This window comes from Centrocercus urophasianus, unplaced genomic scaffold (genome assembly GCF_019232065.1).
Source record: "Centrocercus urophasianus isolate 14NV4802_14NV808 unplaced genomic scaffold, USGS_Curo_1.0 seq_73, whole genome shotgun sequence".
Taxonomy (NCBI): domain Eukaryota; kingdom Metazoa; phylum Chordata; class Aves; order Galliformes; family Phasianidae; genus Centrocercus; species Centrocercus urophasianus.
In genome coordinates this window covers 3260673-3287174 of record NW_024885344.1, presented here as the reverse complement: position 1 = coordinate 3287174, position 26502 = coordinate 3260673, and the positions used below count along the sequence as shown (strand labels likewise).

The 26502-nt window shown below is 41.7% G+C and overlaps 2 protein-coding genes across 3 annotated transcripts in view; one reads left to right on the top strand and one right to left on the bottom strand.

The window, feature by feature from the left end:
- The window catches only part of TIMP3 (TIMP metallopeptidase inhibitor 3), a 37251-nt gene extending 12128 nt beyond the window's left edge, over positions 1 to 25123 (top strand). The window contains exons 2-5 of the mRNA XM_042837828.1: positions 11980 to 12062; positions 18866 to 18977; positions 19647 to 19768; positions 20411 to 25123. Coding sequence (XP_042693762.1) covers positions 11980 to 12062; positions 18866 to 18977; positions 19647 to 19768; positions 20411 to 20608 — 515 coding nt within the window. The 3' untranslated portion in view covers positions 20609 to 25123. The remainder of the gene's footprint in view (positions 1 to 11979; positions 12063 to 18865; positions 18978 to 19646; positions 19769 to 20410) is intronic.
- SYN3 (synapsin III) overlaps positions 1 to 26502 on the bottom strand; it is a 175146-nt gene that overhangs the window by 104151 nt on the left and 44493 nt on the right. The window lies entirely within an intron of this gene.

The window sequence follows — 26502 nt, the reverse complement described above, 5'->3', positions numbered from 1 at the left end:
CTTGAGTAGAACTGAAAGAGCTGCTGCGCAATGGCCCGTATTCCTTTTTAATGGGTTATTAAAATTCCACCTTCTCCCCCTCCCTCCAATCCTGTTACAGTTTGGAGTGAAGGCACTTAGGGGAAAACAGCTGCAGGAATAACTTTTCCCTCTTCTTTCGGAAGGGCAGACGCAGCTGTTCAGTCCCTAAGTCTGGGGATTCCACCACTACTTATTTAGGGCCTGATCCTGCTCTGCTAAAAATCAGAGGCAGAATTCCGACTGGGTCCAGCAGGCAGTTGAAGGAAGAGGCTTCAGGAAACAGCAGTCACACAATACTGCTCCAAAATGTTGGGAACAGCTAGGAAGCAGAAAGAGAATAGGAAGACTTGTCAGAGTTGACTTGCCTGCAGTCTCGAAGAACAGTTATTCAGCAGTTCAGTGCTCTGCTTGAGGAACAGGTTAAATTACCGTGTTTGTGGTGTCTTGAGTGTTTTTTTTTAGATAGCTCTAGTATGTCTGCATTCATTTAAGGTCCGCAGTGCTGACAGGCTTTTATTGGCACGTTCTATTAAAGGACTGATCTCTCATGTTGGGTGCTCATTTTAGTTTAGATACCTTATGCGATCATAAGGAGAGTGGGTTTACTTCTTGAAAGGAAGCACCCGCAGCTCTCAGTGGTATAAATTTGTTACTTGTGGCTTCTGAAAAATGAGGGGAAAAATGAAAGGTACTCTTGCTTCTGTCATTAGAGCTTGTTGCTGTCACCTCTGATTAATAGAGAGAAGGAGGAATCCAGGCACATGTTGGAGAGGATTGGGGTTTCTTTTCCGTAAAGAATTTTGAAGTGGTAGAAGTTTGTTCAGAATGAAATGAGATAAAAAATGAAAATAACAGAAGTCTTCAGAATGGAATTTTGGTGGGAAAAAAAGAGATCCTCCAATGCATCTGAAGCTAATGTTTTGAAGGGTTAATTTAAGATGTCTGTTTTGAACAGTGGTGCCACACTAACATTTAGATGTCAAGTGAAATTGAAGAGAAATGCTGATTCAGAATGAAAATAGGTTTCAGTCATTTTTGAGGATATTTTTTTTCTTTTCTTTTCTTTTTTTTTTTTTCCTGAAGTTGATCCTTTTCCTTATAAATTTGTGACTTAAGTAAAACCATATTTCCTGACAGGAAAAAGCGTTTCCAGAATCATTTCTACCAGCCCTATCCCTGATGGCTTAACAGTAACGGCCTTCCCTTTTGGAAATTCTGATCAGGTTACGTGCTGCCCCTCCAGCTGGGAGAGATTCCGGGTCATTGGTCCTCTGGGCTTACAATTTGCTTTTCCTGAGTGCTGAGGATTCTTTTTAGTGCACACGTACCCACCTTTCACTTCGTTTCTTTGCAGTAGACAGCTCTCCATGGGCTTGCTGCATTAATGAACAAAGGAGTTTGTGGCTGTGCTGCTGCCAATGGGCTGAAACGAGGCATTTCCCCTCCTATTTCTCTGTTATTTCCCTGTCAAAATGTTGAAGGTTGCTTACACCTGTGTCCCAGGTGTGAGCTTAAGCAAAGCTCTACAAGCTGGCTCCTGAGAGGTTAGTTCAGGTTCATGACTTCATTGCAATAAAGCCCTCTTACAGCTGTGTCTCAGAGCCCTGCAGAGACAGGAAGCAGCCAGGCCTGGTGTGTACCCTGGAAATGATTACCCTTATCAGTAAACATTCAGCAGGGAAGTGTCCAGAGAACATCTGCCTCCCAAAACAGTTAATGAGCCTTACAGCCTTCAGAAATAGCAATCACTGTGCCAGGTGCCTGTGAAAGGGCTAACCATCCATGTCTTATGGCATTTCACTTTTTCTTCCCAAGAAGTTACCTGAATGCCTAAGAACTGATAACAGAATGCAGACTTGGCTCACCCAAGTCGGAGCTTAGTGAAAGATTTGGGTCAGAATACTTTATCTAGTGATTGGCAACTCTGCCCATGGCAGGGGGCTGTAACTCATGAATCTTTAAGATCACTTCCAACCTAAGCCATTCTGTGAAGCTGTATAGCTCCAATAGCACTGGCAAGCTAACTGACTAGTAGGTTAATTTCAGTTAAATCACATCAGGTTTGAGTGGTCAGACTTGATCATTTCCCTAAAAAGCATTGATCAGCAATACTGACGAGGGATAAAACACTGTGTTAGTCTTGAATTTGTGTTTAAAATAAGTAAATAAATAACAACAGCAGTTGGTGGCGAGGCAGGCACTATTGAGTGTGTTCTCTGTGCCTGCAGAAGTCTAGCCAAAAGCTGTATCTCATTAGTATTGCGTAGGGAACACCAGGTTGTATGTGAGTGTCAGGGTAGTAGCACAACTTCTGGAAATCTATTCTACAAAGAGCCTTTTGGGCTGTCTGCCAACATGAAATTTTGATTAAAATTCCCTTTGATGAAGAAAGTAATAAAAGAACAAGGTAGCTATACTATGTCTCTCTGCCATGGTCTTTAAGGAGCAAATGTGGTCGGTCAGTCTGTCAGTAGGACAGTGAGCTAGTTTCTGAGCTCTGAAGAAAAAAGGTAATAGGCTGGTGTCTGCCTATTCTCCCTTCTGCCAGCAATCTGCACCTGTGCATAGGTGAAATCCTGGGTCTTCAAGCCAAGGGATGTACAGCGTGCATTAATTGTTATTCATGTAGTCACTTGTTGCTTACAGGTGCTATTAGACTTCCAGGCCATCTCATTACCTCTTTCATGAGCTGTCTCATATTACTCTCCTATTACTTATTTACTACCTTACTCCCCAGACAAATCAATGCTGAGTCTCTTTGACCCTTGGTGTCCCTCTGATGGATCAAACTGAAGCTTGATGTTCTGGAACACGATATACCACATGGGATCCTGGACAGTTTCTGGCCAGGTGGGTGAGCTGGCCAGCATGGAGTGCCCTGACCTTGACCTGTAGGCAGTCTGACTGTGGCTGAAATGGGATTTCTGGCATGTGGGGCTGACTCAGGGTGCAGGAAGTTCACTTGTTATAATGAACACTGAATAAGGATCTGGGAGCTGCACCCTGTTTTTAAATGGTGTCGGGACTTCAGGGCAAAATTCTTAATGTATCTAAGCTCAAAGATTTAATCCATACTGTCAGTGGCTGTGGTTAGATAATGGATTTTTAAGATGGGTAATTACTAAATTCCTTAAACATTATGATAAACCAGAACTGTGTCATGGGTACATCCAGTGTCCATGAACAGTCTATGGCAGCTGTCAGCTTCTGAACAGTTTGTACTATAATGGTGGGCAAAGGTAGTAGCTTCTGATAGCAGAAACTGTTTGAATGCAGGTTTAATCCCAGCATCCAGCACGCTCAATACTAGGTCCTGTAAGGTCCTGTGCAAATAGGAACAGCAGAGCAGCACTTATAGACCTGACCTGGTTAAGTATGTATACCTCTTTGGCATGGACAGCTGCTTAGTCTATCATTTTAATGCAAGTTTTCTAATGTAGGAAGGAATCTGCAGGCCCACCCAGTACCCTTGAAATCTATACATGTTCCCAAGCACTTCTTCCTCCCTAGTTCTACGTGCAAAATAGAGTGTAAACCATGTGTAAACCATGTGATCAACAGAGTGTGGCCTCCTCGCAGAGCCTGGCACCCGTCCCAGCCAGCCGAGGTGCTGAAGGAAGTCCTCTGAAGTAAGTCACTGCGGCAGGGAGTGTCCAGGCCTGTGGCTTTTGATACTCCCTGTTTTGAAAGCCTTACGTGGGCTGTCAGAGCTGTCTTCTTTCCAATGTGCAGAAGAAAACTGCTTTCAGATGTTCTTTTATTGTTTTTTTTTTTTTTTTACAGGACTCTCCTTCCTCCTCTTCTTCCTCCAGTTGGTCATTTGGTTGAGAGCTTGTAGTGCATTCTTGGGTTGCACAGTGAGTTAAGGAAGACTTCACACTGTATATGTGGTTCAGTGCTGGATGAGGGCATCTCTCTTTGTCTCTTGCCTTCTGGTGTCTGTTGAGTAGTCTCTTTCCTGCTTGCCGAAGATAGTGGTTTGGTTCTGAGAAGCAGATATCAAGCTGCAACACAACGGCTCGCAAAAGAAGCGACTGTATCCCAGCCGAGCAGCTTATCTGCAGCTTTGCAGGCCAAAGACTTTTCTTTCAGAGCAGAACTGAAATGTCTTAAGAAATTTGCCATCAAAAAAAAAAAAAAAAAAAAAAAAAAAAAAAAAAGGGGGCATATCTGCACTGTCCCCTCAGCCTCAGATCTCCCATCTACGTGTTTTGAGGTACAAGTAAAACCAACCACGTTCCCCTTCAGCAACTTTATGCCGTTTGAGGATTCTGTGTTACCCTTGCTTAGGATCAGCAGTACTTTATTCTTTAAGTAGTGCCCACTACCTTGAGAATAAGAGTCTACTCTGTGTGACATGAAATGGGGTTTCTATGATAGTAGGTTCTTTCAAGTACCTCACAATCCACTTCAGTCACTCTTTGTCAGACTTTTCAGTCACACTTGTTCTTTGTAGTTTGTTCTCCTGATCATGATCTGTGGAAATGCAAGATCAGTCTCGCTTGCAGCCATATCACTAAATCACAGCCAAAGGACACATTTCCTTCTTAGCTGCTCCCCTAACTGTACTTCTTCAGGCAATTAATCTCTCTTCATATGCTCCAATTTGCTTTCCATGTTACAGCTCACTTGATGGGTTGGGAAACGATCAATGCCAGATGCGCATTCCTTTCAGGCAGTAAATGTTCCTCCAGCAGTAAGCCATGCACTCCAGCTCCTTGTTTTATTAAAACCACATATGGTTTCCATTTGCCCCTAATTGGTCTCACCTCAACTCTGCCGTATTCTCTGAGTGGAACACTTAGACTTATGGCTCCTTTGAATGCTTCCAAAGAACTCCGAGAAGCCAGAGCCTTGCCTGTCTCGGCTCAGCTTCCTCTTGCCCTTCATATACTGTGTCTAGAAGTACTTGATCTAGATATGAGGACTGAGTTACATCTTATTCCCCAGATCTTATGCAGACCAAAAGAAAATGGAAAAGGTGTTTTGAGTGGAGCATTGCCTGACCAGCTTTGATTCTCATGCATGTTATTTCTATGCTTTGTTTTAAGTTGGCTCTGGAAAGGTATTTGCATGTTGGTTTTCCTTCCAACACTGCCAACCTTGGCTGAAAGCAGTTCTTTCTTTGGTAGCTGTTGATGACAGAAAATGAGGTAAAGTGCACTCTGCTGAGAGCATCCCTCACAGAGGATGGTAAGGTGCTGCTGTGCTGTGCTCTGTTCGTGGGGGCTCCTTTCATTTCCTCCACTCACAGCACTCTTCCTTCTTTCATTCTGTCACTCAGCTACTCCCTACACTGAATTAATCTGCCAGTAACTACCTAAATGTTTAGGTGGAAAGAGGACTGGGGAAGAAGAGGAGGAAGAAGCATGCCAAAAAAGGAGGCAGCAAAGTGGCTACTTCACAAGAGTGTGTTTGGTTCCTCATTTTATTTTCCCAGAAGATTCTGAAACTGTAGAACACAGTCATTCTGCAGCCTGCAGCAATGCTATTTGCTTACATTTGTAGCAAACCTAGAACTTGGTGTTGATGCAAGCTGTGAGTTTAACTTAGTGATGCATGTAACTTTTATGACTGAATTAGCTATCCTCTGCCTGTTCTAGCTAATTTCTTGGTCCTGCCTGGCTTCCCTGACTTCAGTAGGTGTAGCAGCTAGCAAAAACAAGTGTTTTTTTTGTTTTGTTTTGTTTTTTGTTCCCCCTTCCCCCCCCCAGCTTTGGCTTCTCTGTTTGTCACAAGGTATTTCCTGAAGCTAGTCTCACTTGGCATGAAACATACCATCTGTGTATAGATCTTAAGGATTCTACTTGGAAGGAAATGCATTTTAAATCCCTTCTTTCTTTCTCCTCCTTTCAATCTTTCCTCTGTCCTCTAATCAGACTACTACCTGCGTATGATGGGAAAGCAAAGGAGCTAGCAGGAGCTGGATGTAGTGCTGGGTTGTTGAGAGCTTTCAACAATATCAGATATAGGAACCAGTATGAAAGGTCTAAAATTTAACTTGCAGTTTGTTATATGAGAGACCTCTCTTCCTCTCCAATCCTGATGTATTTCAAAGGCAATCCTGCTTAGACTTGCATAGGCTGAGAGGCACAATACAGAGAAGGCATAAAGTGCTTGTTACTGATGCCATGTTAAAAATTATATCCAGTGAACAAACTACAGGATAAATGCCATGTGCAACTCAAGTCCTGCTTGTCTCGTACCTTGCATCTTTAATTTGTGGTCTTGTTGGGAGGATTAGTTTTTTTCCCAAGTAGGAAAAGCCCTTCTAGAGCAGCTTATAAGTTTTTGAAGTGATGGGAGGTCTGATGTAATCAGTCTTGCATGAAAGTGCATCACTCTTGTTTTGCAGTGTTAGAAATGAGAAAATTCAATCTGTTTTGCCAACAAGCTCTCAGAGGCTAAGAATTCTGCAAAGTATAAAAGAATATGAAACCTGGTTTCAAGTGTTTAGCAATTGCAGTTAAGATCAGTTGGTTCAGCTATAACTTGGGCCTGGGTGAAACCATTTAATTGTCCTCTTCTTTTTGGGGTGGCCTTCAAACAGCAACTAAAACCTTTCAACAGGGGAAAGGTTTTTATTTTGATCTGTAGAACAAAGGCCAAAAGTAAGTGTCATAGTTCTAGTTTAAAAAAAAAAAAAAAAAAAAAAAAAAGAAATTGGAGGGAAAGATATCTGGGTGTTTTCCTTCCTGTTTTTGTTTAGATTTTTGTCAGTCAAAATGTTCCAACAAACTTGGCAGCTAATTTGCCAACATAAGCCTGAGTTTCTTTCCACCGTGGTATTATCATCGCAATGGTCTGATAATTGGTGGTGATTGAGGTCAAGGGGGTGTTCCTTCTCTGTCGGTGTTCCTTAGGGCACTATGAAAAGGCAGAAGATTGAGATTTAGCCTGCCAGTTGAGAAGGCTAATTGGGAACTAGTTTAATGGTGAGGGGTATAAGAGGAAGGCAGCCAGAGGAGAACTGCTTAGTTTGCTATTTTCTATTTTAATTTTTTGCTTTCTTGATGAGCTTCTCTGGCAATGCTTCCCAGGAGCTCTGCTGGCCTTGGCTTGTTCCAAGGCAAAGAAAAAAAAAAACGTTTTCTTTGCTCATGTGGCTTTGGCTGGAGGTCACGGTGGAACAAGGCAAGAGAAAGCTCCTCTACTGTATCATCTTCTCAACCTTGGTCTTTACAAGAAGCCTTCAAATTCAATATGTTTATAATTGTCTTTCTGTTATGTAGAGGATGAGACTTTAATTACAGGCAGACCAGGGATTTGTATCTGATTTTGTCTTTTCATGAACCCCCTGCTGCCATCATTGCCTTCCCCGTGGTTCTGCTGTACTGTGAAAGTGGAGAAATGGGTGAGATGGTGTTTTCTTGTTCCAGAGGCATCCCCACCCCCTTACTTCTCACACAGGCTTACAGCCACCAGACAATTTAACAGGTTTCCAAGAGGTTGTATACAGCTGGGCCAGACTTCCAGTCCAAAGGACACAGTCCTCTTGTAGTTATGGCCTTCTGTTATTAGGGAAGCCAGGAGTCTTGGTGATAATTACTAACAGATCAGATGGGGGGCTGGAAAAAGGAGCACAACATGTCCCACCTTTAGTGTCAAGGCAGCATTTCCAAGCACTCCCTTCTGCTGAGGGGTTGTTTTGCAGCCCAGCTGCTGGGCTAGCTAGTGGCCTCAGAACAGACAGAGGCTTTCTTAGCCTCCTGGTCACGTTGATGCTCTGCATATATGTTATTTTGCTGCTATTTGGGTGTCTAAGAATGGGCTGAGAGAATTATTTCTCCCCTATGTCTTCATTAGTAAACAACGTGAATCCTCCACATCCTTCATTTGCTTAAATGTAATGAGTGTACAGCTCAGCCAAATTTCTCACTTAAAAATACCCTTCTTGCACACCAGTAAAAGAAATCCTGGAAACAATAATAGAATTGTAGCATGTGTTATTCCCCTGAGAATTTCATAATCATTAGCCACAAGGGAGATGGGTTTGGAGCAAATCCTGGCCTCTGAAAGCAGTGTGCCTCCACTGAAAGCTGCTGTTTATGGATGACAAGCATCCAGCTTGCGTGGAAGCATCTGGTTCTCATGGTGTGGTTGGACATACAACTGGGAATCGTGGTGTTAGCTCCCACACGTACCGCTGCCCTCTCGTTAATGTGAGATTTGTGATAGTGTCACCATCTAGTGGCTGACCCCCATAAAGGACAGGCTTGAATTAACTAAATATGCCTTTGCTTTTCAGCTGGGGGAAGAAGAGCTCCTACTACATGTGTAGTAGTGCTTTCTGCCAGGATGAAACGGCTTTGTAATTGCATGTCTTGTCAGCATGTTGTTTTCTCAGCTTGGGAAATGCTTCTCTTAGTCTCATGTGTGCCCACTTCTCTCACTCATTGTCTAGTCTTCACGCTGTGACCGTGTCTTCTGCTACCCATCATTTTTTTAAATTCTACCAACATTGGACAAGCAGCCCTTTCTCCTCTATGAATCACTATATGGCAGCCACTCTTATCAAGATTTATATCCCCATTTAATTTAACTTTTCATAATAATTACAAATCACTCGTGAGACCTTGCCAACTGCTCCAGTCCCACAAAGTGACCTGACCCGAAACCCTGAAGTACTGAGAAACATTCATCTCGGCGTATTTTTATAGGCAGTACATCAAAGGAATTGTGGTTTAAAAATATGCAGCTATTTTGGTGACCACTTGTGTGGGATAAAATTTCCCATCAGTAACAGCAGGGCTTTAACAGAGCTTTGGGGAGAAAGGAGTTCAGGGGAGCACTCACAGCACCTTTTGCCTTTTTCTGATGAAAAAACAGAAGTCCTCATAAGCAAACAGTGGATTTCTCCAGTATAACGGGGACTGAATTTGCAGCATCCACATGCCTGCAGTTCTGCAGCTTGGAGCCCTGTTCTGGGCAGATTTGTGGACTGCTTTCACATAGCTGATGAAGCTGCATGTGTAAGAGCGGCCTCTGAGCAGTCCCATCCATCCAACATTGTTTTTCTCTTACTCAGAGTTGTCTGATCCTCAAAGGGCAGAAACTGGAGCATTGTTTGCTCCTTGGCTAACAGCTTGATTTCTCCTTTAATATGGGAGAAATGAGATAGGGCGAGTTCCTTGTTGCTTCCAAGCTTTCTGGTAGAGGAAGGAACTTATCCAAAAGGTTACTGTTTGGATAACAAAGACAACTTCTCTGAGATACAGACAGCCTCACCCACTTGCTAAAGGCTTGGAGTGACAGCCCACGCTAAGGTTCTTCATGGCTTTCACTAGATGAATGTGCTGGCATGATTGCTCCTTTCTATTTACTGGAGAGTAATAATCTGAAGAGACGGGGCCGTCTTAACCTAGTCATATATCCTTCCACCTGACTGCAGGGGTAGCAGTGTTGAAACTGGGATGCTGTTATGTGCTAGTGAAGATGCACGTTTTGAACCTTTGGTCTTGTGGTGAAGCTGTTGATTAGTCCGTAAATCAAAGCTGCTTTCTTTCTGAAGTGGCTGTGCTACTTTAACCAGAAAGTTAAAGGGCTGCCAAACTAGCAGTTAAGTACATGAAGAAAACAGATTTTTAGGTATTTTGTCAGCAACTGGGAATGTGCCTGTCATCTTTAATGCTAACCATGTTCTGGCTTGGCAACCTTAGGGTTTTGCAAAATCGCATTTTAATATATTTCTTACCGTTGTAAGTTATCTGAATTTAATAATCCTATATTAGGCAAACACTCATTGTTTTTCAATTTCAGTGTGTTAGATAAGCAACAGATAAAGATAAGACCTTTCATACCCTTTGCTAAGGGCTGTATTACTAATGAAGTACCAAGGGATTCACAGAGCGTTAACGAAATTGTGTTCTTTTTAACTGAGTCTTAGGCAGCCTGCTTTCTGCAGTTTCACTTGCAGTGGTGGTTGGGGGAAACAAAGGGAAGTACCTCATTTTTGAAAGCTGTTTGCACTCCTCAAGGACATTCTTCAGTGTAGCTATGAAGTTTTGAAGGAAGGAGTAAATTGAACTCTGAGCTGCTTGTTAAATAGTGGAACCAACAAAATTGTACAAATTCGTGTGCTTTTACTGCCATTGGATAATAGAAGTTTGAAAAAAAAGAATCAAGCTTGACACTCAATAAACAGAAGTTTGGTTGGACCTTTGAATCAAAGCCAACAGCACTGTCTTACTGAATTTAAAGTTTATTTGAGAAATCTGGCTAAGGCACAGAATGTAAATTGGAGTAGAGTGAGCTCGTCTTCATTTCACACCATCCTCATGAACAAGTTCCAGGACTGATGCATATAACTAGATCTGTCTCTTTAAATCTGTTTTTTTCACATTATTTAGAAAGTACCATTTTAGGTGAGTGAGGACAACCATTTTCCTTCATTAATTTGATCGAGGTAGCAAACAAAACTCAGTGCTTCTCTTCTTACCAATTCTCGAGGTGCTTCTATTGCCATCTGAACACTGAAATGAGTTAAGAACCAACAAGGTGCTTGTTTTGTATCCTATAAGCCTAGCAAATGGGTCCATGAACTTGGCTTTTATATATGGCTGTAATGCATATAATAACTCATTGGGTTTTCCTACTTGGAAAGAGCAACTCCACCTCTTGATCTCCCTTTCATGCCTTCCTACTTCTTAATGAATTGTTTTCTGTGATGCATTAGTACGATCTCTGTGAAAGGAATACCTCTGTCCTGCACAGGGAGTTACGATCAGGACCTTTGTAGGCTGAGAAGATGGGATGTATGTAGTCCATTTTAGTTGCAGGATTTCAGTATTCTGGAAACATTGGGCTGTATTTTCAGCAGGGATATTTTGTTTGCAATCATGTTGTACCAATATAACCTTTGTGCAAAAGTGTCTGGTACCTTCTTCCAGGAAAAAATGAGCTTCTGTTAGTGCTGTGAGCGTGTTGCACTATTTGGATTACTCTACTGGAATTATTTTCATGGCCGTCATAGTGAGAAGCACAATGAATGCATAACTTCAGAGGCAGGATTTACATGGGTGTGTTGTAGTTTTGATGTTTCTCTTCATGGAATTTTGAGTTCCCCATTTGTTTGATTTTGTTGGTTTGAGTGGCTTCTGGGGTACAGCTTTTCTAACAGTGATTCTTGTCAGGACTGGTCTTCTCAAATCTCATTTTTTGCAGCTCCTGTAAAAGTTAAGCCACTTCTGGTGGTTTTATAACAGAATGCGATTGTTCTATGGTACTGGGTATTAGCTGAATAATTCCTGCCCTGTTACTAAGCTTTGCTTTCCTCCTGATGATCAGGTGATTTCAAAGCAGAGGATATATGAAACAGTAGTTTGTGTGGTATGCCCCAAAAATCCAGAAGCAGGAGAGCGCTTCATTAACCTGACTGTAAGCTACCTGCTAGATTTGTTTGACAGACTTCAAAATCCTTAACTGTTTGTTTGAGAGAGCTGGTTGTTGGGAGTCTTGTGGTACCTCAAGACTAGCTGCTGTAGGAAGTCCCTAGATATGAGACACTGCAGTGTGCTGTACTGGGTTGTTGGGTTACTGGGAAACAGAAGCTGCATGGGGCACCCATCATGCAATTCTGTATGTTGAGATTCAAGGCATTCAATATTAATTTCAGCCCACTGGCTTAGTGCAAGCATTTTACCTTGTCTTGGTCCTAGCTATAATCTGTTTTTCAAATTGGAGAGGGATTTCAACACAAATAATGCTTGTTCTTTGTCTTCACACTTAATTGGATTTCCTCTAAATAAATACTTTCTTTGGCATCCCATTTTACATGCCTCCGTTGCATGTGAAATTTTAGAATAAATTAAAAAGGAATGTTGGTCTGGAGTTTTGTTTCACAAAGCAATTTATCTGAGTGGCTTTTTTGAAGTGGAGGGTCCAGCCTAAACCTTGTGAGGGTTTCTGTATCTAAATTCAAAGTTACTTATCAGTTGTATTTTTCCTTTCTCTTGACAGTGATCCGTGCTAAAGTTGTGGGAAAGAAGCTCATGAAAGATGGACCATTTGGAACAATGAGATACACAGTCAAGCAGATGAAGGTATGTTTACAGACTTTTCACGTGGGTGTTTACATAAAATAATGATTCTAATTAACATGTAACAATGAATGAGATTGAGTATTTAAAGTAGCAGCCCCTCAATTGATAGAAATTTGCCTGAGGCATGGAAAAATAGCAGGGAGAGCTCATTTCTGACATGCAGTACTGAACACCTGCATTTCTCCTTTATTGTTAACGTATCTGGTAGTAGAGGATGATAGATACTGGAATCATGTTTGTGTTCAACATAAACAGTGTTAAGACTGTGGAAATGGAAGCTTTTTAGTGCAGTGTTTTTTATTAAGCTCAAAATATGGTGCTGGGGGGTCTGCCAGCCTTGGGGATGTGCTCTTCTTGCCTTGCATTCTTTGTGACCACCAGTTCCCATGATGGCATTTTTTTCCACTTAAGAACCAAGGAATCTCATAGCAAAAGCTCTTATATAAAGCAAAAGCAAACGTTTTCGCTCTCAGGTATTATCAGCTTGGAAGCGCTGTTGACTCTGTAGGTGGAAAGAGGTAGGTCTCCTTCACCAATTTGGTTTCTCTATTTCCTGACTTCAGAGCCCTGATCTCTTTGGTGTAGAAACTGCATTCAACCTGTTGCATTGAATTTTTTTCTTAAACTGACCCCCATGTTATGTAATGCTAAAAATCAGCTCTGTGTTATTTTTCTTGGCTGTGCTATTCCAGTCATAAGACTGGTTTATGTCTTTAGGGGGAGGAAAAAAAAAAAAGGGAAAGGAAAAGCTTGGCAGACACTGAAGAAATCTGAAACATATTAGACAAAGTAAAGGTTTAGAAAAAACAGTTGCTTGCCTCATAACAGTAACTCTCTTTATAAGGCAGTTTATAGCTAAGCAACAAAACTGGGAGGAGGAGGCTCAAAGCCTGTTGCATAAACTATCGCAAAACTGCACACGTGGCCAAATCTGGTTCTGGCACAGCCTTTCCACTAGAGTGGAATGCCTCTACTTTGCTTAAGAGGACACAAGGTACTGGGCTTACTATTTTCTTTATCTTTAAAATTTCTTGTTAAGATTCAAAAGTGAATATACAAATCTGATGAATTTAGTATCATAAAAGCAACAGGTTATGTTGGCAGCAGCAAGACAGTGCTGCCACTGTTTTTTTGACAGCTGTACCTGGACTTACCAGCCTTACAGCACTCTCTGCTGTTCTTTTCCAGCCTTTACTGTCCAGCTTTTACTGTCCAGGTTAACTGGTGTACTTCACTTCACAAAACTGTGTTGCATTGAATTCATCAACTGTTCTTTTCTTGATTACATCCTCATCTGTCCAGGGCCCTTAACATTCTTTCTCAGTTCAGTGCTTTATTTCTAACACATGTCTGTGGAGGAGCTGCAGTGGTGATCTAGAATAACAGTAGTCTCAAAGTGAGTTATTACCCTCTTTTTAAAATCAGTATTAAAATTTTAATTATTTAATTATTATTACTGCTCTTCTCCCTGAGCACAGAGATTTCAGATATAAAGCGCTTGCTTTGGAAGTGTGTGAAAAAATAACATTTCTTCTAGACCCAGAAAGAGCCCCTAGTTTTCTTTCCAACTTCACCTAAGGAACAAGGTCAGCACAGTACTCTCCTGTCATCTGAAGATCAGATGACATTCCTGAAGATATCTTGACAGCCAAGCATGCAAATGAGATAAGAGAAATGAATATGGCTCAGGAAATGGATGACAGCCTTCAAGTGCTACACATTTTTCTGGGAAATCTGTTGTAAGATGGTGGCGTAGCGCTAACAACTCCACCAGAATTCAGTCCCAGTGGTTGGTGTTCCTCTGTCAGAACAAAGAAGGTGATCCATTTTGTGTAATGGAGTTGACTGTATGAGAGGCACGCTGATGTTCCTGTGAACCCTGAAAATTGTCAGGATGAAACCAGAGCATCCTCCATCTGGTAACAATACAGCCTGCTCTACTGTCAGCCAGTAAGATGCAGTGTCATAAATCTTTGGAACAGCATTAAATAAGTGTTCTTCATCTACCTAGGAGCTTGCAATGGTGTCAGTGCTGAGAGTAAAAAAAGCTTCTCTGTCTCTATTGACAAAGGTTAGAGCACAAGCAGGCAAGGTGAGCATGCTGAGCAGAGCACCAGCCACTCTAATGTCAACAGACACTGTTGTATCACTATTTAAAACATGGGAGCCTGTCCTGGCTGTTTTTCTTGAATTAAGCCTGCAGCACAGGACCAGGCGTTTATAGTAGATACTGCAGTAGTCCTCATGCCAAGACCAATTGGCAATTTGCAGTAGCAGTCCCACAGCATTTTGTTGGGAAGCTGTATGCCCAGCAAGGACAAGAGTGATTTTAAAGGGAAGACTGTTGGTCAAGCTGCCTGTATTGCCACATTATGCCCTGCTGCACTAATGATGGGCTGGTGAGATGTTGCATTGCACAGTCCTTTGGCAGGATGGAACCCGAAGCAGTCAAAGTGCTCAGTAAAACTGGAATGTCCCAAGGACACACTTCTTGATAAACAAACAAAGTAAGTGACTTCTCCAAAACTCTGCTGTCTTTCTGCTGAGTTTAGAGGATTCAGTTTGAAGAATTTAGCTCCATGTGATGGGGACATGAGAATGATGCAGCAAATCTCTCTTGCTCGTCCCGATGAAAACTGTCCTTCTGAAGAGAAAATGAAGGCAGCCTATGGCTCTGAACAGCTGCATGGGAGCAATTCTGAAGATAAAACTAACATGTCAGTGTTATGGGTTTTTTTGGCCACCTATAAACCTGCCTGCACCTGCAGATGAAAAATAAACAAGCCTTTTAAGCCTAGTTGTGTGCACTGAATTGCCTGTGAAAAGCACTGAATGCCTTAAAAGGAAACCAACTATATTTCTTTCACGGCTTTCTAGAGTTTGCTGTGACTGATTCTTATTCTTGCTAACACTGCTAAACTCATTGCTGAATTTCATAATTAAATCAGATTGGGGCCCAGACAGGAGCACAGGGTCAGCCTTCAGGCACAAAACAGTGCCAGGCTTCCTAGTGTTCAGACTTGTTGTCTGAAAAGGCCTTTTGCTTTTTCTAGCACTCCCTACTTTCATTGCTTTCTCAAATAATGTGAGAATATTTCAAGACCACGTATCAGAACTCTGTACAGGACTGATCTAACCCCTGCATGCTCTGTGCTGCTGCAGTACATTCTAAGCATGGTCCCAGAGCTATTTCAGGAAACAGCAAAGGAAACAAGGAGACAGGATACTTCTTCTCCATATGCACACACAGTGCTGGTTGACCATGGCAGCACTCAGTACAAGCTGCCAAAAGCAAGAAGGCTTTCTTTGATTTGTTGCTTATCTGTAAAGTGAGCTGAAGGGAATGAAGTGTGTGATAGTCACAAGAGGGAAGAAGTGGGGTGGGATTAATTTAGCTTAATTTTAGATGCACTAAAATGAAATGTTGAGTCTTCCCTGTTCTCATGGTTGTCAACAGAGAGAGATAGGAACCACTAAAGTGTAATTTAGCCCATCAGTTGTAGACAACTATTTTAGGATGGGCTGAGTTGTTCTGGAGTTGCCTTTCATAGAATCATTAAGGTTGGAAAAAACCTCTAAGGTTGCCTAGTCCAACCATCAACCCATCCCCCACCATACCCAATAACCATGTCCCTCAGTGTCACATCCACACGGCTCTGGAACACATCTAGGGATGGTGATTCCACCACTTTCCTGGGTACCTCCTTGGCATATGACTAGAGAGGGTGTTTAATTCCTGTGAAGCACCTAAATTTTAGGCAGCTGAATTTTGGCAAGATGACTCCAAGCTGTGGCATCTAGTATAACCTCACATGGGAGGAATGGAGGAGAGCCATCACATCACAGGCAGAAGTTAGTCACGCAGCAGGAGCCGCCACAGTACTTGCACGTGTGTTTGAGCAGTGTGGAGCTGTGAAGGGGAATGCTGACACAGCTGGAAATAGAGTAGCACTAGCAGGCATCACCATGTGACACTTGGTAATACTTTGTTCCCTGTCATTTTGTTTCTGAAAATACACATTTGTGGTGACAGGAGGACTCTGAGGGTAGCAGTTAGGAGAGAGGCTAGTTTAGTAGTTGGTTTTCTTCTGACTGGTCTAATAGCACTTCCAGGATATTTTGCATGTCCAGAAAAGAAAATGCTTTATTTGTTTTGAAAGGGGACATCTGTAAAAGATTGCGGAATTTTCTGTTTCCTCCCGAGCACCAAGGTCAGAGCAAATTTTCTTCAGTTGTCAGCTGGGGAGGCAGGCCCTGTCTGGCCCAGCCCAGGCCTGTTAGCATGGCAGTTGTTGCTGAGGGGTGAGCTGAAGGGCTTTGTGAGGGCTGAGCATGATGCCTTCAGTAACCCTGGCAGTGCTGTCCCTGATGCTAATGCGAACAGGAAATTAAGCACAGGAGTCAAAAACTAGATGCCAGTTTGGCATTACCTCCGAGGCTATCGTTTGGAGCTTAATGGTGCAGAAGATGGTGCAGTCCAAGGAGTTGGACTGCAGGGGTCCTGTAGGAAGGGGCTGAGCAGCTCTTATGAAGAATAGTTGATCTGGGTTGTAGACCCTTTTACAAGGTGAGCTTGTGCAGGTGTAGATTTGTAGCTCAGATCCTTAATTAGCCTTATGCTCCTTGAAGTTTAGCACTCAGAGTGAGTGGTTGCTTGTATTGTGTGGGCCCAGCCTCAGCTGTTATCTTAGCTAGTCTTATCTGCTTAGATGCTGCAATCATAGCTTCTTGCTGTGACTATCACTAGCTTGGGGTTTGAACATATGATCTTCAGTCAGCATGCATTTCCTCACAGCACTACCCCTGTGAAGTAAGACAGAGCTGTTTTGCAGATGAGTAATGAAAATGCACTAAGGACTAAAAAACTCATCCAAGGACACATAGGATGCCTGTGCCAGAACTTAGATCTTCAGCTATCTCGATGGTGACTGGAAAATCTGAGTAAATCATCCTGTACCAATAAAATTGCAGGAATAAAGTAGAGATGAGGCAAGGTTCAGTTCTTCCATATTCAGTGTAAGGCTTTGCTGACCTAAGAATACAGTGCTTTATTCCAAACATGATCTGTGAGCTTCTGTTCTTACAGTATGATTAATTTAAAAAAAATGCTTTCCTTGCATATTTGTTGGGCGTAGAAGGAAGGCTGGAAACTAGAAACCCTCTGGAATGTCTTTTCCTGTAGACAGAAGTGCTGTTACTGACTTGTGATAAGTGCATAAAATGCTGATTGGAGTATTGTCAGTAAGGATACTCCCTGGATACCCAGAAGGTGACCTCTGCACATTGAAAAATAGTAGCTTTTTGTTTGTTTGTATATGCAGTACCTGGATCTAGCATAACATCCCTTACATCTTACTGAGAGCTGTTCACTGACTTCCTGGAGGTTTGAATCAGGCACCTAGCACCAGAAAAAATAGCAGTGTTGAATTCTGTGGAAGAAAAAGGGTTGTTTTTTAAATAAAGCAGAAAGGAGTAGTGAAAGATGGGCAAATGGGAATGAACGCATACACTAGGTAATAAGAGACTGCAAAGAATAAAATAAAGCACAGAGGAGAATACTACCACTTCGGTGGGGATCATCAGCAGGGATTTGGGGATCATCAGCAGGGATCTATAGCTCTGGGGCTGCTTGGGATTTTTTGTTCTTATGCCTCATTACAATGTTAATAGTTAAAATGAATATGAATGTGTTCTCTATCAACAAAGTTAACACAGAAAAGGATAGGTTAAGAAAGACTGTGAAACAGTGATTCTCTCTGCCCTCCGTTGTTTAACTTTTGAATGTTGGCAACTCATACAGCTTGGGGTGGAGGAGGAAAAAGAGCCTGAATAATTTGAAATATGCAAATTCTAAAGATGAAATTTGGAGGAAAATTATCCTCAGTGTTTCAAAAATAGGATATGATTTATTGGATTCAGTGTATGCATGTAATAGTTACTTCTTTGCTATGCACAGACTCCTTATGCTACTAAACAGGTATGTATCAGTTTCCCTAAATGGCAGTGGTAAGGTCAAGTCAGATAAGGACACGTGCTAATTCCTGATTGACTCCAACTGCCAGTATGTCTGTGGGTTCATATTTCTAATTAAATTGAACTGCATCTTGTCTTCCACTTAATGATTATGAAAAAGGAGAAAAAGCGTAGAGGAATTATGTATACATGATGTTGTTTTTATGGCAGGCATCAGTAACAGGCTAATTTTAAGTAGAATTCTATTTCTGCTTTCATTTAGTTAGAGAAACATTAAATCCCTGCTGAAGTCAGCAGGAGTTGTGTATGCTAGGCATCTGAGAAGGAGGCATCTGGCTTGATGACTTGGATCAAGGAGCAAAAGCTTGAAACTCTTACAGCATTGATACTGGAAAACAAGGTCATTGTTTAAAAGAAAAAATCCCTTTGTTCAGAAGAAATTGCTTAAGTCACATGTAGGAGAAAGAAGCCAAACTTGAACCAATTTCTCCCTGATTATAAGCTACATAAAGGAAAAACGGAATTGTTGAGGATGTTAGCAGAGCTTGCGATGTTTGTGCTTTGCTCCCTTTGTGCCATTGGAACTAATGAGAGCAGGGATGGGGATGCCCCTGTAAAACTGTAGTGGCTCACTACAGGTGGGTGTTCTGTCCTATGAGAAGATTGCTAAGGAGACTTCTCTCAGAATCCAGCTAGTGCTGTCAGCCCTTCACCCTAACCACTAAAAGTTCACTGCTTGCTGCCACAGTCCAGAAGCACGGATTGTAAAGAATCTGAATGAAAAGTTGTCATCTTTAGATGACTTAATGCCTTTTTTGTTCTTTGTCTAGATGTACAGGGGCTTCCAGATAATGCCGCACGTTCAGTACATCTACACAGAAGCCTCAGAGAGTCTTTGTGGTGTGAAACTGGAGGTCAACAAGTACCAATATCTGATTACAGGTAAAGGACAACTACTTTGTAATCAGAATCTTCCATTCTATACATATGGCTTCTAAAGACATGGGCAGCTGTGTACCCAGCTCTGTTAACAGCCTTCCAAATGTTAAGGTATTCACCAGTGTTTGGGAGCGAAAAGACAAGGGGCAGTGGGCTCAATCTGGAACACGAGAAGTTCCATCAGAATATGAGGAAAAAAACAACTTTGCTTTGAGGATGACAGAGCACTGGAACAGGCTGACCAGAGAGGTTATGGTGTCTCCACAGGCTTTAGCAAGGTACTGGAATAGATGATCTCCAGAGGTCCTTTCCAACCCGTTCTATTCTGAGTACAGACAGTTGAGATAAGAGATGCAAGGAGATAAGGATGTGACAGTTGCCAAGTCCTTCTGAAGGTGTCAATTCACTTGGTTTTGCAATATTGTTGAGACAAACTTGTCAGTATTACTTACCTGTATGTTGCTGCTGGTGCTTACAGCTGGCATAGCACTCCTAACTTACAGAAGTGCTGTAATCTCTCTGGTCAGAAATTCCTGAGCCAGTTAATAAAAAGAAAGCAGTTGTTGAGCAGGGACTGAAGCCAAACATGCTGAGAGCATTAGCGGTCTCAGGAAATGAGCAAAGTGCTTGAGCTGAGAAGTGCTAACTTGTGACTATGTGTCTGTTTTCAAGGCCGCGTGTACGAAGGGAAGGTTTACACTGGCCTGTGCAATTGGTATGAGAAATGGGACCGACTGACTCTGTCCCAGCGTAAAGGACTGAATCATCGTTATCATCTGGGCTGTGGATGCAAGGTAAGTGGTGTTTCTAATTAGCTAGTGTTAAGATGTTAGAACCCTAGAATTTTGTTTCCTCTAGCTGGTAATCCCAATGATGGTGAACAGCCAGTGAAGGAAATAAAGGACAGCAGTTTTTGCAGGGAAAATGGAACAGCTCAGCTTTAGTTTTGAGATTCGAGAAGAGATACATAAAAATGCCATGTCAATGCCTTTGTAATTCCATGTTGGAGCTCACTGGGGCTAGGGAAGCCTTGTAGAATCCACACAGAATTATTTGCAGATGAATGAAATCAGGCACCAAAGGCTTGGCAAAATATGGCCAGGTTGCCAGCTTTTTTTTTTTTTTTTTCCTCTTGTGCAAATAGTTTGAATAGTTAAAATCTGTCAGCCTGGCACCAAGATTTTTCTCATGGCCTCAGACCTGCAAAAACATAGATAAAAGCTCAACTTTTCTGAACCTGAGAAGCCTCTTCGACTCTGAAATTACCTGTGTATGTGAAGTTAAGCATATGTTTACATGCTTAATAAACTGAGGCCGAATTTTGAGTTAGTAAGCAAGGTTCTAAGGAGAGGAATTTTTAATCCCTTGCTTCTGCTAGAAAGGCATTTTATACAAAGTTCTGTGTTGCCTCACCGGTTTGCTCTTTACAATTGCAGATTCGGCCCTGCTACTATTTGCCCTGCTTTGCCACCTCCAAGAATGAGTGCATTTGGACAGACATGCTCTCCAACTTCGGCCACTCAGGACACCAAGCAAAGCACTATGCCTGCATCCAGAGGGTGGAGGGTTACTGCAGCTGGTACAGAGGATGGGCGCCTCCAGATAAAACGATCATCAATGCCACAGATCCCTGAGCACGCTGTACCTTCCTTATCTTCCCTCTCCCTTACTTGTGGCTGATCTTCCTTTGGACACTAACTCTTACCTGATCATGATGATGACAATGAAATTAGTGCCTATTTTCTTGCAAATTCTAGCACTTCGAACACTTAAAAAAAAAAAAAAAGAAAAAAAAAAAAAGGAAAAAAAAAGAGAGAGAGAAAAAAAAGAAGGAAAGAAAAAAGTCTGTGCTACCTTACTGAATTTGTAGTAGTTACCTTTTCCATTTTTGATACCACTTGTTTTGGTCAGATGACGTTTGGGAGCTTACTTTTGCACACCAGAGGGAAAAATGGAGGAAAAAAACCATGGAGCTCTCGCTCTCTTACATGTATCATTAGCTGTAGCAATATAATCTCTATTTTTTTAGGAAAACAAAAATCTAAAAACTATGCCAATTAGGCACTGTATTCTTCTGTGCGCTGGCTTCCCCTCACCCCTCCTCATGCACTAAATGCTGAAAATGCGTAGACAAATCTGTTTAAAGAAAAACAGGTTTCATTAATCAGATTGGCAGATGAAGCAAACTGAAGAGAAACCCAGCTTAAACTCTGGATAAAAATGACATCCAAAAGAAATCCTCCTCTATGGAAGAGATTGGCAATGTGATTGACTCCAGCAGTGGGAGAAATTCACCTGGTGTGTCTGACCGCATCATCTGGTAAAAGCATTGTTGGCTGATTGTCCTAGCTAATTTAAAGAGCATATTTGAAGTTCTGGCTTTCTCCAGAACAAAGGAGAGAGTATTTTGTATTTTTGTTGTTGAAAAAAACAAAAGCCCCATCCCCTGTGTTCAGGGAGGTAAATCCACCTGCAGCAGAGCAGATAAAATGCTGTGGCATCCTGTTTTGAACAGCGTTGGGCCTGAACTCTTTGCAGCTCAGCTTCAACAGCACAAACAGCTTGTAAACACCTTAAATCAAACATGCAAAAATGCCAACTGTAAATCAATCACATGGGAGAGGGACAGGGGAGACTTGCTAGAGCTCTTATTATAAAAAAATCTATTGCCAAAATAGTGTTTTGCTGAACTAAGATGTATATACATACACATAATGACATAAGCTATTTTTGACAAGACGTGGAAATTTTTTAGTGTTAGAAACAAAAGAATGGTTTGATTGTGTTTTAAAGACAGAAATATTGACATTCCGAGTCAGTGAGTTGTTCTTAAGATATTGAAGCTCCAGTGTATCTGCAGTTGTGGCTACAGTCATTGTTTCCTCTGTACCCCAGCACCGCAGTTCCTCCCTGCAGCTACACTAGCTGTGTTTGTTTATATAGCGAGAGGAAGTGGGGGGGGAGGGGGGAGGGACTAGGCAAGGAAGAGTGGTCTCCTGATAAGTGCTGGCTGGGATCATAAAATTTCAGCTGTCCAGAGGATTCCTTCTGTGTCAAGTGCTGTTTTCCCCCTCTAGGCACTGTAAAGCATAGATCTGTGCATGTGCTCATACTGTGTCCTGCAGTGATGTGGGAGGAGGAGCCTTACTGTCTTGTGCTTTGCTGTTGACTGGAGAAGTTTTTTCGTTCTATTTTGTTTTTTTTTTTTTTATTAAGAAAACTATAATATAATTTTTCTTATCAAATAAAAGTATTTTAAGTTTTAATGACGGTGAAGAAGGGGTTCTGACAAAATGGGTGACTGAGTTTTGAATGGGGAGGGCTTGGGCAGGGAGAAGATTATGCTTAACTTCATTTTTGTATTATTGTGATTATTTATCTTAAGTTTCCATATATCTTCAATTCATTCCACTTAGAAAGCAGAGCTGCCACCAGCAGGAGAAAGTGTTGCAGTGATCCCAGCCCAGAGCAATACAGCGTTTTATAGTCAGTGACCTTCTCAACTATTGGAGAGTTGTTTGGGGCTTCTTTGCTAAATGGAAAGGAATGGATGTCTGAGATGGGTCTTGATGCATTTTTATGGCTTTTCTATGCCACCAGTGCTCTGGCAGATACACATGCCTAGAAATGCCCCACTCACTAGATGAATTGTTACAGCAAAAAAAATTGTTACAAAAAAAAAAATATTGTTACAGCTTCATTTTCAGCATGAGCTTTAAAGGGCATTTTTAAGGAGCTGGTATAGGAGGCACCTAGGTTTGCTGTGTATTTTTTTTTCCAGCTGCTCTGAGTGGCAATACAGAACTCAACACACTGAAAATCCATTGGATTTTCCTGTGATTCAAGCTTGGAACACTTTTCAAAAAGTCCTCTTCCCTGTGACTACTCCTAAATTATAGGTTGGAGATGAGAGGGAGAGTAGTAGGGTGCTTCATCAGTCCCATCATAGGTTCAGGTCAAGAGCGTTGCCCCTTTTGGCAGAGTATGGGATTGGGCATTTGGACACAGTGGGGCAACCTCTGTTTGAGCTTTGTGCTGCCAACAAAATCTCCAAGGACTCAATCTCAGCTGAGTTCAGAGTGGAGCCAACCTGGCCAGCAGGGACGCTTCCACCCTCACTGTCCACACTGTGTGGAGTCAGCAGTTAGGGAGATGCTCCTCAAGCTCAAAGCAACCTCGCAAAGCTGATGTTTCTTTGAGCTGCAGCCACTTATCATGGCTTCAGACGCTGAATGAGAATGCCCCTCGAAGCAGTGAAGTGTTGATTTTTCATTTAATTGCAGCTCTGCATATTTTACCTGTCACTGATTCATGTAGCTATAGCTGAGACATCACAGTATTGCACTCAAATTATTGTGGAAATATTTTCATTCTAATGCTATGAGGGCTTGTGTCCCCAGGTAGGATATAATGTAGCTATGTGCTTTGTAAACAACAAAACAGCAACCATACATTACCAGAAAATAAATTGAATTCACATTTTGTATTGCAGATGGTAAAATATTTCTGAGATGCATACAGCTAGACCAGCAAGGGTTGGGGTTTGGTAGCAAATCGTTTCCCTTGTTGTGTAAGGAAACAGTTGGAAACAGACTTTTAAAAATGTGGAGCCAAAAGGAGGGGGAAGAATCCAGTAAAAATACATTTCTTTTGGGAAGCTACTTAATTTTGTTTCTGTGCATGCTATCAGGGACATCTGCTTCTTGGGCTAAGCTTTAGCTTGTGCTTGCATTAAGGACCTGCCTGAAGGTTCCCTTGAAGTAGAAGGGAGCTGTTAATGTGGCTTGTACGGGCTCTAACTCAGATTCTAACACTTATTCCATTCTCTCTGTGCTCTCCTTTTTCCTATCCTGCTAAGCTGAGAGTGATCAAGAAACATTTAGATGTTGTACTAAGGGACATGGTTTTCTGGGGAAGTATTGGTGGTAGATGGATGGTTGGACTAGATGATTGTGGAGGTCTTTTCCAACCTTGCTGATTCTATGATTGTTCTCCATTGTTAGAACACACCATGAAGGATGTGGGCACTGAGAGACAGGATATAAGGAGGCAGGTATGAAGTTCTCCCCCCAAGTACTGGGTACTGGAGCATGCAATGGCTCACACAAGTCACCTCTCCCATGCTCTTCACTTCACTTTGCAATCAAAGCAATCAAAGGTTAGATGGAATCTATCAACTGCCCACCTCATGAGAGCATGATCTCCAGGCACATGTAGGATGAGGGCAATTTTCCCCTCTATATGCCATCTCTATATAAGCCATTCTCTTGCTTTTTAAATTATAATTATTTTCCTTTTTTTTTGCTTGAGAGTGTTTTCCCTTAGAAATTATAAAAAGTATGAAAAATATTCTGAAGGATAGGGAATAATTTATCTTAATTTTCCTTTCCAAAAAGGAAAGAGATGGAGATGGAGAAAAGGAAGAGATCTGTGATTGGAGTACCTTGACTGAAGTCCTCTTGGGATCACCGAGATACTGTGGTCCCCCCCTGTGGTAGGCTTCCCTCGTCCCTCCATGGGACAAAACTGCAAGTTTAGGACTAAACTTCTCATGTTTTGAAAAACTGCATGGCTTTTTACATAGGACATTCATGCAGGTTGGAGTACTATCTCAGGGTGATTAATAGCAAACACGCTGCAGTGTTTTTCACACTAAGGACTCAAAGTAAAAGCCTCCATGGGAACAAACCATTCTCCATTCTTTCAGATATCTTTGAAAAAAATATTTAAAATGTCTGTTCTAGCTTAGAAAGGCAGGGCAAAACTTCTGCAGAACCTTTTTTAATTGGAATAAGTTACTTTTGGTGTTACCAGTGTTGACAACAAGCTTACCACTCCGCTAAGCACTGCTGCTTTGCTTGTACTGGTTTCACACTCTCTCTGACACTATCCTTCCTTCACAGAACCATTCTGCTGTTCCTGATAGTCATGGAAATTTGGGGAGGGAACCAAACCTGCGTGAAAAATCTTGTCCAGAAGGAATGTATTTGTTGCTAAATTTTCTAGCACTGTTTACAGTTTTCCTCCATGTTATTTATAAATTTTATATTCAGTGAATGTATATTGTCTTTTAAGGTAATGTTGCATAATGTTCACTTTTTATAGTGTCCTTTTATTCTAAACAGTAAAGTGGTTTTATTTCTATCACAGACATTCTGTCTCTGCTTCACTTACGTTAGTTTCTGCCCACTTTAAATGTACACAGATGGATTTGCAAGTGGATTTATTCATTTCCTTCCCTTTCTTGATACCATTTATTGGGCTCAAAGCAAACATTCCCCCTCTGGCAATTCTTGCTCTTTGGCAAAGACACCACCCTATAATCCCACCATCTCTCTGAGAGGTTGATCTCTTGATGAGTTGTCATAAGCCCAGGAGAGGCAAAAAACCGTTTTTGAAGTTAATGTATCCTACTTGTTAATTGGCCATAGGGGGTCACTGCAGAACAGGGCTGTCATAATGTAGTCATGTAGCGCCAGTAGGGCCTTAGAAGAACAGTTGCCAGATTGTTCTTATTTCTAGTGAGCCAGGGGGACTGTTGAAAGGTACACACCCACAGTAAAGAAATTGGAGATTCCTTTTTCAGATCTTTTCTGCTGTGGAATATCAGAGCCTTGTGTCCTTTCTTTAGTTTTATTGCTTAAGGTTGGGTAAAAATGCCCTCTTGTCATAGAAGCAAGCTTGAGAGAAAGTATTTTCAACTAAATTAAAATACAAATACAGTCCTGTAGCTGTTAGAATCGCTATTTCCTCCATAAAGAGGAAAGAGTAAAGCAGACTTACATCCGCTCTGTGTTTCATCCAAAGGCTTAGAGACCAAGCTTAGAAAGTTTTCGGCATACGTGGATGAGGGTCTGTTATGTGAGAACTTCATTGCTTAAAGTATGCCGCACTCAATGAAGTAATACCATAACACCAACTAGAAACACTTCCAGGATCAGCAACCAAAGCACCCGTGTTAACTCGTATAGCTTGAAAACACCTACAGGAAAGGAAAGGAAAGACCACGGAAGGGATATTGTTATCATTCCTGATACCTTGAGAAGCTGATGAACAGTGTGCAAGTTTCACATACATTTGCTGGAGTGCTGACTACTTGCTTGCCTTAAGTGCTTACTCTCTCTGTCCCGGATACTGTGAAAACACAGCTAGGAAGATCTTGGGAAATTATGTAGACTCATTCCATTTCTCCCTCAGGCAGAAGAGAGAAGCAGGCCCCCAATCTGGGAAGAGCAGGTCATAATTTGCCCAAGTAGATTGTTGCTTGTGTAAATGTTTGGAAAGTGACTGATTTTAATCAGATTACTTCAACTTGCATGTCAACAACAGTGTGTGCTCAGATATTATCTACAGCTTTAAAAGGTTCCTGTATTCTTTGGGAAGTAAGCAATAGCATCTGCAAGCTGGTGATAAGTTATAGAGATGACAAATAAGTGAAATTAAGATCAGTGCTTCACTAAACCAAACTATGATACGGTTATAAATGTGTTGTGTACATGCAACAGAATCATATTTTGAGACAAAAAAA